This window comes from Nipponia nippon, unplaced genomic scaffold (genome assembly GCF_047370975.1).
Source record: "Nipponia nippon isolate SJK-2023a ecotype South Korea unplaced genomic scaffold, ASM4737097v1 scaffold_5, whole genome shotgun sequence".
NCBI lineage: Eukaryota > Metazoa > Chordata > Aves > Pelecaniformes > Threskiornithidae > Nipponia > Nipponia nippon.
Window position 1 is genome coordinate 88,552,040 of NW_028262369.1, and position 17,386 is coordinate 88,569,425.

The 17,386-nt window shown below is 45.8% G+C and overlaps 1 protein-coding gene across 1 annotated transcript in view; it reads right to left on the bottom strand.

Annotated features, from left to right (window-relative positions):
- ADCY5 (adenylate cyclase 5) overlaps nucleotides 1–12,672 on the bottom strand; it is a 222,001-nt gene extending 209,329 nt beyond the window's left edge. Inside the window, exon 1 of the mRNA XM_009471999.2 lies at nucleotides 11,331–12,672. Within this exon, the coding sequence (XP_009470274.2) occupies nucleotides 11,331–12,341 (1,011 nt within the window). The 5' untranslated portion in view covers nucleotides 12,342–12,672. The remainder of the gene's footprint in view (nucleotides 1–11,330) is intronic.
- Nucleotides 12,673–17,386: the final 4,714 nt, after the last annotated feature.

A 17,386-nucleotide genomic window follows, 5' to 3' on the forward strand; every position in this document is an offset into this window, starting at 1 on the left:
GAAACAGTCATACCAAGGAGATGCTGGTGACCAGGCTCCTGAGAAGCAGCTTTGGTAACAGGGCCAAGGGCTGGCTAAAGTGACAGATAAGCTCCTCTCTTGACTCTGTCCCTATCACCACCAGCCCCAGCCCTTGCCAAGGGGGTAAGTACATAGTACAGAGGGTCACACTCTCTCTTCTAATAATGCAATGCCCATGTGCCATTTTCTAAGTTAATAATGTAAAGTACTCCTGACTTACACAAGCTGAAGTCTTACCCTGAAGATATTTTACAGTAAAGATTGGCCTGTTCAGAAAAGTTCATCAAAATAAATTGAAGAAAATTATTTAAACCTGTGTGAACACTCCTCTTAACAAGCGTTACTTTATTTAGTTTGCATTCCCTCTGGAAGTGAATTAAATTAAATAGGTCCATTTGCATCTAAAACAGAAGAGTAAGGTGATTTCAGCAGTGGATTACAGTCTCTATATAGTGGGCTCTATATTGTGGTTTAACTAATCCACCCGGGGTTACCTTTCCTAGACATCTTTACTTGGACAAATCTTTACTGTCATGACTCCAGCCACATACTCATTATCTACGTTAGGGAAGAAGGAAAACAAAAAAATAAATGCAGTCTCCTAACTTTCTCTAATGAGAGATGAAAAGTATTTTCAGGAAATACTTCCTTAAGTATTTGTTCACAGTCATTTTGACCACAGCTGCAAAAAGCATACACTTTTCAGAGCCCCCAGAGCAGCCCTGGAGTGCTAAAAAGTTAACTGAGTATACCTATCCTAACAGCTGAGAGGGACTAGGCACTGAAAGGGAAGTCACCTGTGAAAGGACACAAACTTCAAGCTTATTGCTTGTACTGCAGTGCTTTCAAGAAGGCCTCATTCAGCAATGAGTCCCAGCTGTGCCAGATGCCATACAAATGCTCTGTTTGTGACAAATAGAGAACTGCAGGCTTTGGGTGAGAACTACAGAGAGGTGAAACAAGGAAACTAAGAGCCAGTTTCAGCTAAGAGCAGCCAGAGAGCTCTAGTCATGGACATCTCTTCTTTCCTATCTGCTCCTATCCAGGCCTGTGCTTGCTTGTTTGCTTAAAAAAAGCCAACAAAGCAAACAAACAAGAAAACACATCAGTACCTTTGTGACCCCAAAGAGCACATATACAAAGGAGGGTTTTTTTCAGATGGATCTGTGATTAGTACCTTCCACAAATGGTTTACGCTGACTTGATCTTGTCTTGGTGCAGTGGGATGGCATAGTTGACCTCTAGAAGTATCTTTCAACCATATTATCTCTGGTTTTGTAGCTTTCAAAAGTTATCAGGGCATCTGTCATACCAGGGGGGTGACAGTTGCTCCAACACACCAACACGACTAAGAAGATACAAGCCTGAGCTCTATTCCCTCATGTTTCTGGCTTGTCAACAGCCTTGCAAATTTCTCAGATATGATAGTAAAACCCACATACGCACAGCAGCTATTTGGTGGTGTACTGATAAAGAGTCCAGAATAGAAATGCAGCAAAGAAAAATGCCATATTCAACATCAATTAAGAAGGCAAGAATGTAATTACCCAGTACAAAATCTGGGCATGATGTCAGAGACCCTTCACAAACTAACGTGACCATCTGTGTTATGTTTTGAGTAGATGCCACCACCTTGAGCAGGAAAATACCCCCAATATGTTCCATCACAGGGTGTTATAATCCTGTCTTACTAAGAGGGGAGAGGAAAAAAAGCGCTGGTTCAGTTCACCTTCAGTTCAGAGATCACCGCAGATTGCTGTTTCAACTGACAAATACTGTGCAATTCAGCATTTCAACTATTTTTTTCCTCCATATCATCTGAACAGAAGAAATCATTAAGCGTAAGAGAAGAATTGTTCAGCGAGTAGTGTTAAACAAGCTCAGTAGTCCTTCCTGGCCCTAAGATCCAGAGAGTTCACCACACAATAGTGGTTCCCACACTAGTAACCTACTTCATCTTTAACGGTTTTAAAGACTGCAGTTAGCTTTTAGCATGAGTGAGACTGACATTATAATTACAGAGTCCCCCACCACACTGCAGAGTATCCTCCTTTCCTAGTACCGCAGAGCATGTCTTCCTTTCCTCTATGAGATTGCTAGTAACCACCTGCCTGAAAAAAAAAGAAATCCCATTCAGCTGGAAACATCTTCATTAATAATGTATCCCTTGGTCCACCCATTTGTGCAACTCTGTGCATAAATACCCACACATTAGGCAAGAGTGCACGCAAAGCTGCTGTTGGGTACCTCCCAGCAAACACAGAGTTCATCACTCAGCAAGCATGTCTGAGTAGCTCTGTCATCCGTGGACTGATCAGCAAACTACTGTTTTTAAAAATACTGATTTGAGTAGTCCCTTATCACATCACTAGCTCTAAGAATTCAGTTTTCAGAGTCTGAGGGACACAGAGATCAGTGCTTGTAGCATTTAGTCTAGAGCAGGGAATAAAGGGAAGGAGCCATGGCTTTTTCTGGAGGGCAAAATACAGCCAGGGAACCGTCTGCATTAGCAATGTTTTATGACAGATTCTTGCAAGCAATGTCATAGCCTTTTCTTTTGACTATGAAGTGAGACAGAATGTCTTATACAAGCTGCAAACACATTTAAGGAATAAACAGTTTGCGTGAGTTGCTGCTTTGAGAGATCAATTTCTAATGTCTGGGGGGAAAAGAAAAAAGAAAAAACACAAACCTTTCTTCATTTATATTCCCCCTCTGTTGCATCAGCACAATCCTTTGTTTACTGTCTGCAAAGATGCACTCTGATACTAGTGGAATGCATATGTTAAATTTGTAGAGCAGCTTTAATCCCCAACTCAACCTCCCAAAAGCAAAGTTGCCCAGGAAAAGGGAGGATGATAGCCAAGCACAGCAGCACCACAAAGGCCCAATTCACAGTAAAAATTTTTATGGGTGTTGCACAGATATGTAAAACTTCTCATGAAGAGAAAAAGAAGTTTAATATTTCACCTGAAAACTCATCACTCAAACTACAGAAGAAGCAGTCTAGCTAAAAACGTTAAAAACAAAATCAGGGCAGGATTAAGGATGCTTTGAAATATATTTCTCTTCTGGCATTTCTGCTGCTATGAAGTAGGAGAAGCCACAAATGATGACCATACAGTGCACACTGGATTTGCCCGATGCTATTACTACAGACAGTCTGGATAACATCTTAAACACACAAACATGATTCGTGTTCTTGATGTCTGAAGAAGAGAGTAAGGATACATATCGCAATTGCATTAGTGACTTATGAAGAAAAAAGTACATAAAGGTATTTTATTTGCCGAACAAAGCCTAGAAGTACAATGAAACTTTCTGTAGTGAATCCTGTAATGAAAATCCTACTCAACATCAGTGAGGCCAGCCTCCTACTACGAGCAATATTGTTGGTGATGCCAACACTGTCCATAATTCTTAAACTGTGGGGTCTCTTACCACTTGTAAATGCATCATTTTGTGGTGCAAAACTGACTGTGCCTGGCCGAAGGAGTTCACAAGCTTGTCTAACTACCAGGCTTCTGATGGGAGAAGGGCTTCCTGAATGTTCCAACACAAGGTTGAAAGCAGAAGGCAGAGCTTTAAATTATGTTCATTCCATTTCTCCGAGGGTCCGAACAAGACCATCTCATGCTAAATTCTACCACAGATCTGTTCAACGATGCCATTCCTGTACCTGCCAGCGATGAAGCTGGCAAGACTTATCACCATTGTAAAACATCAAGTACAGATTTCCTTGGGAGTGGTCCAGTTGCAGGTGCTAAAAAGCATTTTGACTCTTGTCTTGGCCTGACAGCCATTTTATGTGTGATCTTATTAAGTGCTAGAAACTTCAAGCTTTCCTATGATAAGGTGAGAACATTTTGGAGTTCAGGAGACAAATATTAAAATTCTTGTCTGTTTCTCACACCCCCTCATAACTAGATTATCCTTTTTAATATCTTTGGGGTTGTGTTTTTTCATTCACATGAGATTTCCCCTTGGGTTTTTACCTAGCCTGAGGACTCCATAATAATGAATCAAATTAAATTTCTGGCGGCAGCAGCAGGATACATCTCAGGTAAAGACAAAAAATATTTTTTTTAAAGTATCATCAATGTCAAAACAAAAAGAAGAAAGAACATCCCTTGGATGCAAGATATCACAAGTTCAGATCACTAGGCTAGACTTCAGAAGGAGGGAAGGAACTAACACCAAGTATATCCCACATCAAAACACAGGACTCAGAGGAAATGAAAAAAGTCACATAGCAGTTATACAGGAACCCCACCCGCTTCCCAGCAGCTGTGAATCTTCACATTCCTTGCACACACTTGTCACTGTCCTATCTCTCTGGGCCATGAGAAAAAAAAAACACGTGGCACATCATGAAATCATGTAGCAGCTGGAAGGCTCACGGGAGACTCTGGTGCATTCCAGCTCCCTCCACACGACATTTTCTGGGTACATATTATCTGTGCAAGGTGCCATGTAAATCCTGCAATATAAAGCAGACGGGAAGCTAAAGGTTGCCCAAGGCTAGCAAAACTTGGAGCCCTGTTTTCTACCTCCCCAAACAAAAGCAGGTATTTTCTCTGAACCGCACCCACCTGCACAGGGGGGGGATAAAAAAAAAAAAAAAAGAAAAGAAAAAAGAGGAAGACAGGAATTTTTCAAAGCACAGGTTCTCAGAAGCCACTACCAGCTACAGGGTGGACCACTTTACCACACACATGGAAGCTGCTGTCAAAATAATTTCAATTTTTACCTCTCGGTGTCTCAGCTGCTGCTGGAGATTTTTCATTGCATCTTCTACCAGGACAGAAGGAAAGTTCTTTTAGTTTGATTAGAAAATGAGAGTAATACCCAGTACCAAAATATGAAGACAAAACCAGCTATTCCCAAAAGACTGTAACTATTCCAACTACTGCAATGGCCAAAAAGTTAGCAATTGTTCAATTTTCTTAAAAGACTGAGAGGGAGCTATGGTGCATGACTGAAAGATTAGCTAATCAAACACAAATTGAATGCATTTGGAGAAGTCTGGTGCCCAAAGTTCACGTTCCAGCTGCGCAGAGTCCCAGTCCTCTTCCACCCCAGACCTCAGCAGCGCTGCCCAAGCAACAGCGAACTCGGAGCAAAAGGGCATTTAGGAAGCACTGAGCCAATTCAGGCTCTGAGAGGGCACAACCAGTTCCAGCGAGCTTTTAGCACTAGGATAATCAGCATTTTGTTTCCACTGCTGTTCAGGTTTATAAATCATCTGAATGCAGTTAATCACAAAAGACCATGTAAATAAGATGTCCTGCCTTGGACAGGTCTCTGACAGTATAGGGGTCACATTGGTGTCAAACCAAGCCATCGAGCCCAGGACACTGAAGGACAAGTCAATGACTGCTTTGTAAGATTAGGGCATGGAAAGCTATCCTTCTGTCTCACGCACCTCGATGAATCCCAACATTTTGCTGAAATATCTTCACCTCTCCAGAAATAAACAGAACTAGCACACTCTGCCTTTCCAGGCATGTCATAAAAACGCCTAGAAGGACAAGCCTTTTGCTAGAATTAGTGCATCTGGCAAAGCAATGCACCTAAATCTTCCCCAGCACATTTTGTCTTCACCAAGATCCAAGACAGCTATAAGACTGCAATTGCTACCGCAAGGCTGAGAAATGAGTTCAAATGGGTCAGTTTACTGAGACAACGAACCTATTAAGAATCCAGGAACGCGGAGAAATAAGACACACAGCACTCAAACACTATTACACTAACAGTTATTGATACCAGTGAACATTACAGTGAAATATCTAATGCAGGGTGGGGGGAAGGAGGATAAAGCAAGTGGGGGAGATTAGGAGGTGGCAGGATCATAGGGTAATTTAGGAGATAAGAAAAACAGATACGCCTTTGTAAACCTCAAGCAACACACGCGTTCCCAAGAGATACAGATAATATTCCTACTAAGGACTAATTGATATACAATACCTCAGGGATTTTATTAATTACCTCTGTTACAGAATTACACTAGGGAGGCAACTGTCAACGCAACAGTTACTGAATACTCAGAGTTGCCATTTTTTCCCTGAACAAAAGACCGCAAATCACCAATTTTTACTAACTTCAGTCAAACTGCTGCTCAGGCAGATCCTTCAGTTGTTAGCAGTGCTGGAGCACATCTTACTGTATGAGAGCTCTACTGATACCAATGTTTATGCAGACCAGGGCATTAAGTGCTGTTTGAGGCACACGGTATTTGGCCCCATGTGGCCGAGTGCCTTAGAAATCACATCCTAAATGAACATTACTCAAATTTATTTTCCAGGTGGACAAAAATAAAACAGGCAGCAAACAACCATAAGAAAAGTGACACACAGACCTATCTGCATTTCAGGTAGCTCATCTTTCCTTCTTTATGAATAAAGGCCACTTGAAGACAATGAAAGTGCAATACAGTGACTTGAGTAACGCACTTCTAGGAATCTGTTAGTCTCAAAATCAGTCATCGCCTACTTACCTTAAGCACACTGAGGCTGAGAGAGAACATACAGTACTATTTCTCCTGCTATGTAACTAGCTTCTTGTTGAATGCCATTTAAATTGCATCTAAAAAGCATCTTTGAGATGCTAGAAGATATCCACAAGACTCAAGTCGATATCCTATTACAGTAAAGTTGGTTTTAGCCCTGCTGAAGTGACAGTTTATTTAGGGAAAGGAAAAAGAGACTGCACATGTTTTCATACCAACATCTTCCTAGAAATAGTTAAACTGAAATGCTACACTTTCGAGAGAGCCACGACGCAGCTGCAGATCAATCATGTACCATTAACATGGACTGACAGGAAGAAAGGCCAACACATACACAGTTCTCAGCAGTGAAGGATGAAGAGTACTAATGTAATGTTGTTATGATGGAGGCATATGGAAAGGGGCTGAGCAAGAAGGAGCTCAACATCAGGAGCCTTGAATCAGAGTGCCATAAACAAGAGCCATGTGCTGGGGCAGCTGTTCAGAACTGTTCTATCGGAGATCCTTTGCAGAAGGTTTGCAGTAGTATTTGGCAAGGAAAGAGATCAGAGCATTTCAGTTTCTCTTTCGATGAGGTTACTGACACAAGAAAAAAAAAAAGTATTTATCTTTCCCAGCCTTCTGTTTTCGTGGTACCTTAACAGTCAGCTACTCGCACTGAGTTAATAAACTACAAAGGCTTAACTGTATCCTTGAACAAGGAACCTCAGAAAGTTACAACAAAACAGGTTTGGATGGGAAAACAGGAGTAAATCTAACCTCAGTCCATGGGTTTGTTTGATGTTTATATATGGCATTCTGATCCCTTACCCTGGTCCCCCACCTGCTCCCACACACAATCCCCATTCCTCTAAGTCTGATTCAGAGCCCCATAAACTCTGTTGTGAAACTCCCTGTCCCTTAGCCCCTAGTCTTACAAAAATGCCAGTGCTTACTCAAGACTATGTGCACTGAGGGCAGCTGGTCTACTCACATGACTTCAGTTAAGCATCTGCAACCCGTACGCTGCAAGTTCTTCCCATGCGCCTGTACAAGTTTGTGGGTCAGCTACATAGTTTGTTTCTACCGGAACACAGAATAAATCTCAGGATCATGTCTGTTGTGAATGCAAGACAGTTTATTGATAAATAGTATATTTCTTTCTCAGTAAAGTATTAGGTGGTCTCATTCGCACGCAAAGTACTTCTCATATGAATCCTGGAGTTGAATGTGTTTTCAGAGCCCGGAAGCATATCAAAACCAACACATGGAAAAGGCTGGCCTAAAAAGAGATGCACCATATATACAAAGAGAAGACGACAGACTTGTGTGCACTGGAACACATTCGTAATCCAAACTGTCCCAGAATAACACACGGACACAAACTTGAAGACAAATGCAGTCATCCTCTCCCCAATAAATCTGAAAGCAGTCCCTTTAGAATTAATTTATCATAGGTACACAAGAAAAACCTTTAAGCAATCAAGATTTGTAGTTGGCAGAGTCTCATACATTTAATGTGCCCTGCTTCCAGCAGCAGTCTTTGGATGCGAGTAAATTCTCAAACACACATTTTCTTTTTCTCCCCTCTCTCAGCATTGGATAACTTTTGAACATAACGCAATAATTTGTACTAATTTGCATTTTTTTGTTCCAATCAAACATTAACTCAAGAAGCCAAGATCATTGACCCTACCCGATCAGACTCGCAGAGGTACCAAGTATATCTGCTGCTTTTGCTAGGGGTGCTCAGGGCGCTCTTGAAAGACAGACCCCAGACTCCCCCAGGTAGCAAACAGAAGTCAGAGCCTACTTTCGAAGTCCAGTGACCCCAGGAGAATTATTAAGTTAACACTGAACAATCACAACTACCTCTACTCCTGTCACCTTACCGATTCAGAAGCAGCAGACTGCCTTAACCCTTCCATGAAACCTGACTAGCATAGCCTCAGACCAGAGAGTTTGGTGACAGAAGCCCAGTAGTGCTAGGAGAAGGTAATTCAGACAATAAAATCATGCATCCTCAGCAAGGGAATCCAACAAATTGCCTTTCTCCCAAAAGGGACCTACAACCAAGAATTTCACTCTCTTGAGAAAGAGGAGCAGCGAGGTTTTTAACGGGCTCCTGAGCCTCACAAAAGTGCTCAGGAGTCTACACAAGAGTCACTCAGTGCTGAATGTTAGTGGATCATAACAAGAATGTATGATTTTTCCTGGCTTGGAAACAACTGGGAGAAGATTAAAAGAAAACAGCCCACACAAAGAAGAACTCATTTAAGTATTATAGTTAAAAATGCCATGAAAAAGAGAGGAAAGGGGATACACATCCTAACCAGCCTTTCTTCCGTGACTGCCGTGGATAAAGAACCATCTGGTCACGTAGTCACAAATGCATTCACATCCACTCCTGCTCCACAAAACCCAGGCTGATGCGACTACCAGCGTGAAGTCACTAAAAACAACTTAAGCCCCTCTTCTTGATTTAGCTGGTCTTAGTCTGCCTTTGCCCCTGTTAGTCTGAAGGGGGAAAATAGGGCTTGCGTGCATCAGTGGGGCAGAGCTGAACACAACAGATTTCCATGGCAATGAGATAGAGCCCCGGCAAGGAAGGCCTGTTAATAACTGTGAGGCGACGTGCTCGGCAGAAACAGATTTTTCTATCAGACAGCCGGAGATAGCAGCTCATGTTCATACGCAAATGTGCAAGGAATCCGATTCTTGGCCTTGTACAACCCACTGAATTCAGCCAGAGCTACGCCAACATAGACGACAGCAAGATAGAGACCGGCATTTGGTGTTAGTAGGAAAAATAAATATGCAATATGGAGAGACACTCTGCCTTTAAAAACAAAGTAAGAGTACTCCTAGGACATTCCTCATTAACTGAACGTTTATTGCCAAACTGCAGGAAAAACCAGAGCTAGTATGAAAGGGAAAGCAACTGTGGAATACACAGATTTGTGCGTACTGTACCATCACCTACTGCCCCTGCTTTTACCTTCAACAAGTGCACATTTATACACAAGCTCAACGTCTTATAAATAACCCTGCTGCATTTAGAAAGGGAGGGAGCCATCGTTATCCCAGGTTCTCCACTGAGGGAGTCAATCATTTGGCCTTTGTAATTTAGGCTCCTTTCCATTAAAATACAGTTACCAACGCCTTCCAACATAACAATATTTTATGCACTTGTTAGTATCCTCCAAACTCAACTTTGCTCATAACAGACTGCTAAGTCTTCTGGCCATAATCATGATGAGCTTTGCCTTCATATGTAAGAATACAGTTTCCAAATACAGTGAATTCAATAGGACAAGTCTTGGTTTATAAAGTTAAGAGCACACACAAGGCTTTGCAGGACCAGAGCCCCAGCAAGGAAGAGCTGAGGCCATTAGCAAACTTTTCCAAGTCAAGCAGAAAAACAGCAACTGTCCCGCTTACAGCGTATGCTCTGCTGGAAATGTACAAAAAGCCATTTATATCAAGCATAACAAAAATATGCCATGTACAGTTTATAAAAATATCTGTAACAAACTAAGAACAAAGCCAGAAACTGTCCAAACAGGCTTAACTGGGGGGACTGGGGGGGGGGGGGGGGAAGGGGGAATAGAGGAAGGGAAGAAAGAGTAATTTCATGGGCTACTTTGTAGAGCAGAGCAGCAACAGCCCCATCCTACTGAAGTTTTATTTAAGCCCTACAACTTTTCCTGACACTGCAATAGGTGGAACTCAAAACAACTTAGAAGGAAGACTCAAGGCAGCCACTGCAAGCTCAAAGCTTTATTTTTTTTTTTATGTGATAGGGCTGTAAAGCTACCAAACACCTGATTTTAATAAACAATCCCCAGTTACATACAAGCATCAGGGATGACTCTGCAACAGGCTTATCCTTGTTCAGAGTCCTGCTCATCAGAGGGATGATTACCACATAGCTACGACATTTTAAATCAATGGTTTCCCAACTGGCAAGGTGTTTGGTAAGCTTAAAGCACATAAGCCCCAAGGCTGCTTGCTTCCCTTGAAAAGAAGAGTGATGCCTTGTATTGCCATTGTTTATACAGATACGGTAATTAAAAATTGCACTGTAATGCATTCAATAATAGTCTTATTGTTCCCGTGAATTGAGCTGCTCCAGTTAAACATGATATCACAGCTAAATAATAATCCGCATTTATAGTTTTTTTTAAACTTTTACTTCCAGCTGTATATGAACTCTGGGCTTCTTCACCATAGATATTTCCAGCACATCTCAGAGCAAACACCCTCCTGCTAAACCAAAAGCTTATTCCACATTCCCGTGGAGCATGCTCTCCGATGCCTAAGCAAGCACTGCGCTGACACAGAACCCAGACTCGAGAGTGACACACGAGGATAACCTCTAGCCGATAAAAATGGCAAGACTTTCCACACATTTCTCAGTAACACGGCAGCACGCATGGATACCATTCCACAGGTGTGCTTAGCGCAGAGCTGTTTACATTAAATACAACTGAAGGGCATTAGCAGGGCTGGCTGACAGCACCAGAGCAGCGGTCACGGGAAACCAGTAAGGCACATTTCTTAAATGTTTAGAGCCTTCATGAAAAGCAGCAACGAGGAAACACCACAGCTATAAAAGAAGCAAGATTACAGGCTAGCCACCACGTTGTAAAACATCCCATCTTGTGGCAGGTAACCTAGGGGTTTGACAGAAAGCCCTGTCAGCCTTCCAGCGTCGGGCAGGCCTGTGGAAGACAGACAGCCCCACTTTCCTCACCCTTCAAGGCAGCGGGCAGATGGGGGCTGCCGAGCACACACCCGAACCGGCTCGGGGCTCGCCTACCTGCTTCAGGAGGAACTTATCCTCCGCGTTGATCTTTAGGGAGACGGCCAGGTGGATGGCGGAGAGCACCACCCCGCTGATGACTGCGGCCCTCATCCGCACCGGCAACAGCGTGTAGATGCTGTAGATAAAGAAGACGGTCCACCAGATGCCCTCCGAGGCGCTCCTGGGCCACACCAGCAGAACCCCTACCACTTGCACTGCCAGGATCACCAGGATGACAGAGTAGCACGCCAACCACATATGGTCCTGATGGAAGTCGTTGCGGTTGCACACTATGCACAGCACCACCATCAGCAGGATGGCCAGAGAGAGCACCACGACGTAGGATACCTCATAGTGGCCGTGCGCGGCATGGAAGATCAGCATGACCACACAGACCAGCACCAGCACGGCCATGAGCATGGTGAGGCTGCTCTGGTTGAGTCGGAAGAAGTAGCGCTGATAGAGGCGCTCCAGTTTCTCCGACTGGAACTTCTTGGACCTGAAGATTTGCAGCAGGCTACTGCAACAGCTGCCCATGGAGAAGGCCGCCTCGGAGTCCCCCTCGTCCCCGTCCTCCTCCTCCAGTTCCTCAATCTTGGCCTTGATGCGTTTCTCCTCCAGCCCCAGCTCCACAGACCGGGGCCGTACCTCCCCCTGCTCCCCCAGCTGCCGGGGGCTGGCATTGTTGGGGGCAGCGGGGGAATCACTGCCAGGCGGGTGGCGGGACCGGTGACGTCGGCTGTCGTCACCGTGCTCCTGCCAGGCGGATTTGGACCTGAAGCTCATCATCCTGCAGCCGCTCTCCCCACAGCTCCTGCTCGCCTGGGGCTCGTAGTCTTCCTCACTCCTCCACCTGCTCGACATGCGGGAGGCCTTCTTGCCCGAGGACCTGTTGGGAGGCGGCGGGTAGGAGTAGCCATTGGCCCGGGCCTCCGCTTCGCCCCAGGCCGAGCGGTGCTGGTCGGTGCCTGCCCAGGGCGCAGGGCCGCCGAAGCCCGGGGGGCTGACGCTGTTGGACCGGGACATGCCCTGAGGGACGGGGCAGCGGGTGAGGGGACAACCGCCGGGCAGGCGCAGGGGGCTCGCCGCCAGAGGGGACGAGCAGCTGGGAGAAAACCCCAAAAGACAGCAGGAGGAGGCGAAAAAAAAGAAAAAAAAAAATAGGCAAAACCCGCAAACGCCCCCGAAGTCTCCGGAGCCGGGGTCTCCCCGGCGGGGCCCTCAGGGCAGCGCGGCGGTGGCGGGCGCCATCGCCGGCCCCGGTGCTTCGACACCCACGAGCGAGCTCGGCACCGCCGGGGCCGGGACGCCCCCGCCTCACGGCAGCTCGCCCTCAGACGAGCCGCGGCGGCGGCCGCAGGGGCTCCGGGCGCCGCGGGGGAGCCGCATCGCAGCGCGCCGCGCCGGCCCGGCACCCGCCGCTCGGGGCCGGGTGCGGGGCGGGCGGGCGGCGGCACCGGCCGCCCCGCGGGGAGGCGGACGGCTTCGCCGCGGGCCGGTCGGCGGGGAGGGCACGGAGGCTCAGGCTCGTAGGGCCGCGGCAGCCGGCGGGAGCATCCCCTGCCGGGGGGGCCCTGGGCGCGGCAGGGGGGCTGCCCGGGGCGGGCCGGGCTGCGGCGGCGGCGCCCCTGCCTCGCCTCGCCTCCCAGCGGCGGAGCCCCAGCGGCAAGGCAGAGCCGGCGGCAGCCGCACTGCTCATGCACACGGCCGCCGCCGCTACGCCTGCCGCTCCCGCTACGCCGCGGTGCCTTCGGGCGGCGGGAGCGCCTCTTCCACAGGCACCGGGGAAGGGGAGAAACGAGCAAATCTGAAGGGAAAAGAAAAAAAAAAAAAAAAAGAAAAAGAGGCGGGGGCTCCGCGCTCCCTCCCCCGCGCTGTCAGAGGGACGGAGCAGCGGGAGCAGCGGCAACAGCGGCGCGGGGCTACGGGCGGCAGCGGCCCCGCGCGCGTCTCTGTCAGGCACGGCGGCGGCGGCCCGCCCCGGCCCCGCGCCTCTTTGTACTCCCCATTCAACCGGGCGCCGGCCGCGCCGGCCCCCGCCCCCGCCCCCCGCCGGCCCCCATTGGCGCGCCCCCCGCCGCCGCTCGCCGGGATTGGGCGCCGCCGCCGCCCGGCCCGCCAATGCGCGCGGCCGAGGGGCGGGCCGCCGCCGAGCGGCCCTTAACTCCTTCGGCGCCCCGCGCGCCGCGGCGGCCGTTGGCGCCTCCCCAGGGCGCTCCGTGGGCGTCCCCCAGGGACAGCCCCGGCTGCCGGGCCCTGCCAAAACGGGAGGCAAACGGGGTTATCTCCGTGTTCCGCCTCATCTGAACGTGAGCCGGCAGTGTGCCCAGGTGGCCAAGGCGGCCAATGGCATCCTGGCCTGTATCAAGAATAGTGTGGCCAGCAGGACCAGGGAGGTGATTGTCTCCCTGTACTCGGTGCTGGTGAGGTCGCACCTCGAGTGCTGTGTTCAGTTTTGGGCCCCTCGCTCCAAGAAGGACATGGAGGTGCTGGAGCGTGTCCAGAGGAGGGCAACGAAGCTGGGGAAGGGTCTGGAGCACAAGTCTTATGGGGAGCGGCTGAGGGAGCTGGGGTTGTTTAGCCTGGAGAAGAGGAGGCTGAGGGGAGACCTTATTGCTCTCTACAACTACCTGAAAGGAGGCTGTAGCGAGGTGGGGGTCGGTCTCTTCTGCCAAGTAACGAGTGATAGGATGAGATGAAACAGCCTCAGGTTATGCCAGGGGAGGTTTAGATTGGACACTAGAAAAAATTTCTTGACTGAAAGGGTAGTCAGGCACTGGAACAGGTTGCCCAGGGAAGCGGTTGAGTCCCCATCCCTGGAGGTATTTAAGAGATGGGTAGACGTGCTGCTTAGGGACATGGTTTAGTGGTGGGCTTGGCAGTGCTAGGTTAACGGTTGGACTTCATGATCTTAAGGGTCTTTTCCAACCTAAACGATTCTATGATTCTATGATCTTCAAGGCTGTGGTCTTGTGTGTGGTAGCTTTCCCTGGAGAATGGGGGGAAAGGAGAACTGCCTCCTGCTAAACATGACAGAAATGTTGACACCAAGCACCAGTGGCCAAAACACTGGTGAACAGAGGAAGGTAAAGCCCCAAAGAAACCTCTCCCAACCTCAGTACCTATTACTGGACCTACTACTAACACAGCAATTAAAGCTAAAATACAAATACAGGCTTTTTTTAATTTTTTTTTATCAACCACCTAATCTACAGCCCACATTTTCACCTGACAGTGTTGTGACATGGTCTTACTGGAGGCTATATTCTCTAACCTGGTTAGCCAGACTGGTCGGGGGGGCACAGGGAGGATACCACAGCAGTTCCCAACACGTTTCAAACACAAGACTCTTCTACAATGTTCTTTCAGATGATCCACTCTTTCTGCAGATGTGAGTTAGCCAATTAATGATTTACAGTGTTTTGAAGGTAAGCATCATATGTACTAAGAATAATATTATCGCTTGATGTTCTGTAGCATGTTTTATTAAAAACAAACTGTCAAATCAGGGAACTGCTTAGCTTACATAGCTGAAACTGATAATTGTCTAGATGTTTATCCAAACATCAGAAATCCCTGCTCGCAAGTACCCCTTAGTAGTAGTAGTGCTGAAGCTGTGGTTATCAAGGGATAGAGATAAGGCAAGGTTTGTAGAGAGGTAGCATTGGCGGATACAGCTGGAAAAAACAGATAACCTTCCAAACACAAGCCCTTCACGTGTCCTTTACACTTGCAAGTAACTCCACAAACTACAGCAATTTAGGCCTTTCTGCATTTCGGTGAAGGTCTGAAAAATCATATGCTGAATTTTCAAGCAGCTGCTTCCACAGAGCATCTTTCACTTACCACGAATACACAGTTAAAGATTTTCACTAAAAAAATGCATGCAACTATTACAGTGGTGCTCACTTATGTGGTGTTTTTCTGCCAGACGCTATATACTGCAGCTGATCAGGATTACATTCAGTTCCCTTTTCATGAGGAGACATTTTTATATATAAATACTACTGTCTTTCAGATTGAATTTATCTTTTCTTGGGATATTATACAACGCTGTCACTATCCATACGCTAGAGAAGAACAAAACTCAAGAATTCTGTGGTTGGTTACTCTAGCTGCACAGTGCCTGAACTCTAGGGATAAAGACAGTGAAACGATTCTTCAGTGAGTCGTAAATTGGGACAGGTCTTTTTGTTTTGTACACAAAGTCCCATTTTGGAGTTCTTCTCTCAAAGCCAGCAGAAAAAGATCTCACTTTTTCACAAAAAATATGCCAAGTAAAAGGAGAAAGTAAAACCAAGTAAAGGGAGAAAGATGACCCACAACAACTTAAGGTTTAAGATTAATTGTGCTTGACAGAAAATGATTAAGTAGGTATGTATAAGAACAAGGCACATTCCAGATCCCACATCTTCATCTTACTACATTTAGTTCTGGGTATCAACAAAGCATTGCTCAGGTAACGGGCCAAATAATTTTAAGGTTCTTATGTTTCACCACTGGGACTAAGTCAGGCCTTACTTAGCTTTTGCATCATGATAGCCTCTGGAAGGCCGAATCCAAGGCAGAATTCCACGGTACAGTACGCTATAGCTCCTTCTCCAGAAAGTTTACATATACAGGTACCAGAAACCAGTGGTTTCAATTCTAGAGTATCAATCATGTTTCTTTTCACTATGTCATTTTGTTTGACATATGAATAGTTTTGCTTTTTTCTAATGTTACAATAATTGATGCTAAAGCTAAAGACATCAAAGTTTGTTTTTTTTTTTTTTAAATTCCTTAGCCAGAGGGGAAAAAAAAGCTTTGTTCTTGCTGGAGGGGAAAACAAGTCTTCAACCAAAAGTCTGTAACTTTAAAAACAGGTAAATAAATATGAGGTGGCGAGTTTAAAGAAAGGGAAAGGAGCAGTTAGCAGAGATTCTGCAAGAAATCTGTGACTTGTGAAAACAATAAGGATGCTGTATTAGAAGCAAAGAGTGGTGCCAAATAATCGGGCACTTCACACAATGAGGACATATAGCGCTATGACAAAGACGATGTAAGATCCCACACGGATACTAAAAATCTTAAAACTAATGCCTACTTTTAGTTGATCATATTACTGTATCTTGTATCTTGGAACAGTATTAGAAGAAAGGTAATGAGTAGGATATTGTAATATTAAGGATACAGATTATAATACAGACAGCTTACCTACAACTTTCATTGTAACATGCAGTTTCTTCAAGCCCTGGCTCTTGTTTCTAATTCAGGAACCTGATTATAAATGGCAGATAAGGAACTACGTTTGTCTCACCCAAGAGTTATGCGAGAAAGCAAAACAACTGCATATCCTGAGTGGCTGTAAAGTCATTTAAAAATGTCTAACATTTATTCTAAGAACATTCAGGCAATTATTCTCTGTTAATAAATTATACATAGATAGCAGTTACCTTTTCCTTTCATAACTTAGTCCAGTCAATTTCTGAAGAATGACTGTAAAAGTGAGGAGCTTCCACAACTGGGTCCCAAAATGGCTATTTACAAACTATGACCTTAGCCAATACAAGTATTCTTTGTATTCTAATCTGTCAAATGAGAACATTTATTTGCTCTGTTCATAGAGATCACAAGACTATGTAGTGCCAGAACACAGAAACTTACTATTCCTTACCCAGAAAGGCTAATGTTCCACCTTCCACTCTAGCCTAGCCTTCCCAAATTCTCTCTCTTCACCCAATCATAAAAGCTATTCCTTTTTTTTTTTTTTTTTTTTTTGTTGGGGGGGGGAAGGGGGCACAAAATTCCGTTAGGTACCTTCAATCATAATTCAATCAACTTCTGGATTAAAATTGAACCCTGCCTCTTTGGGCTTCTCTCTTTTTCAGAAAGTATTTCTCTGGTTAAAATAATACCTAAATGGAAGTAGACACATGGAATATTCAGAGAACGCTAGCACAAAATTACTAGAATGATATCAACTCCACAAGATCCTTCAGGAAGCCATGAGAGAAACTAGTAGTATAGTCAGAGAGCTAAGCGAAGCACAGATCTAAAGTTCTTCAATGCACAAACAGTTCACACAAATT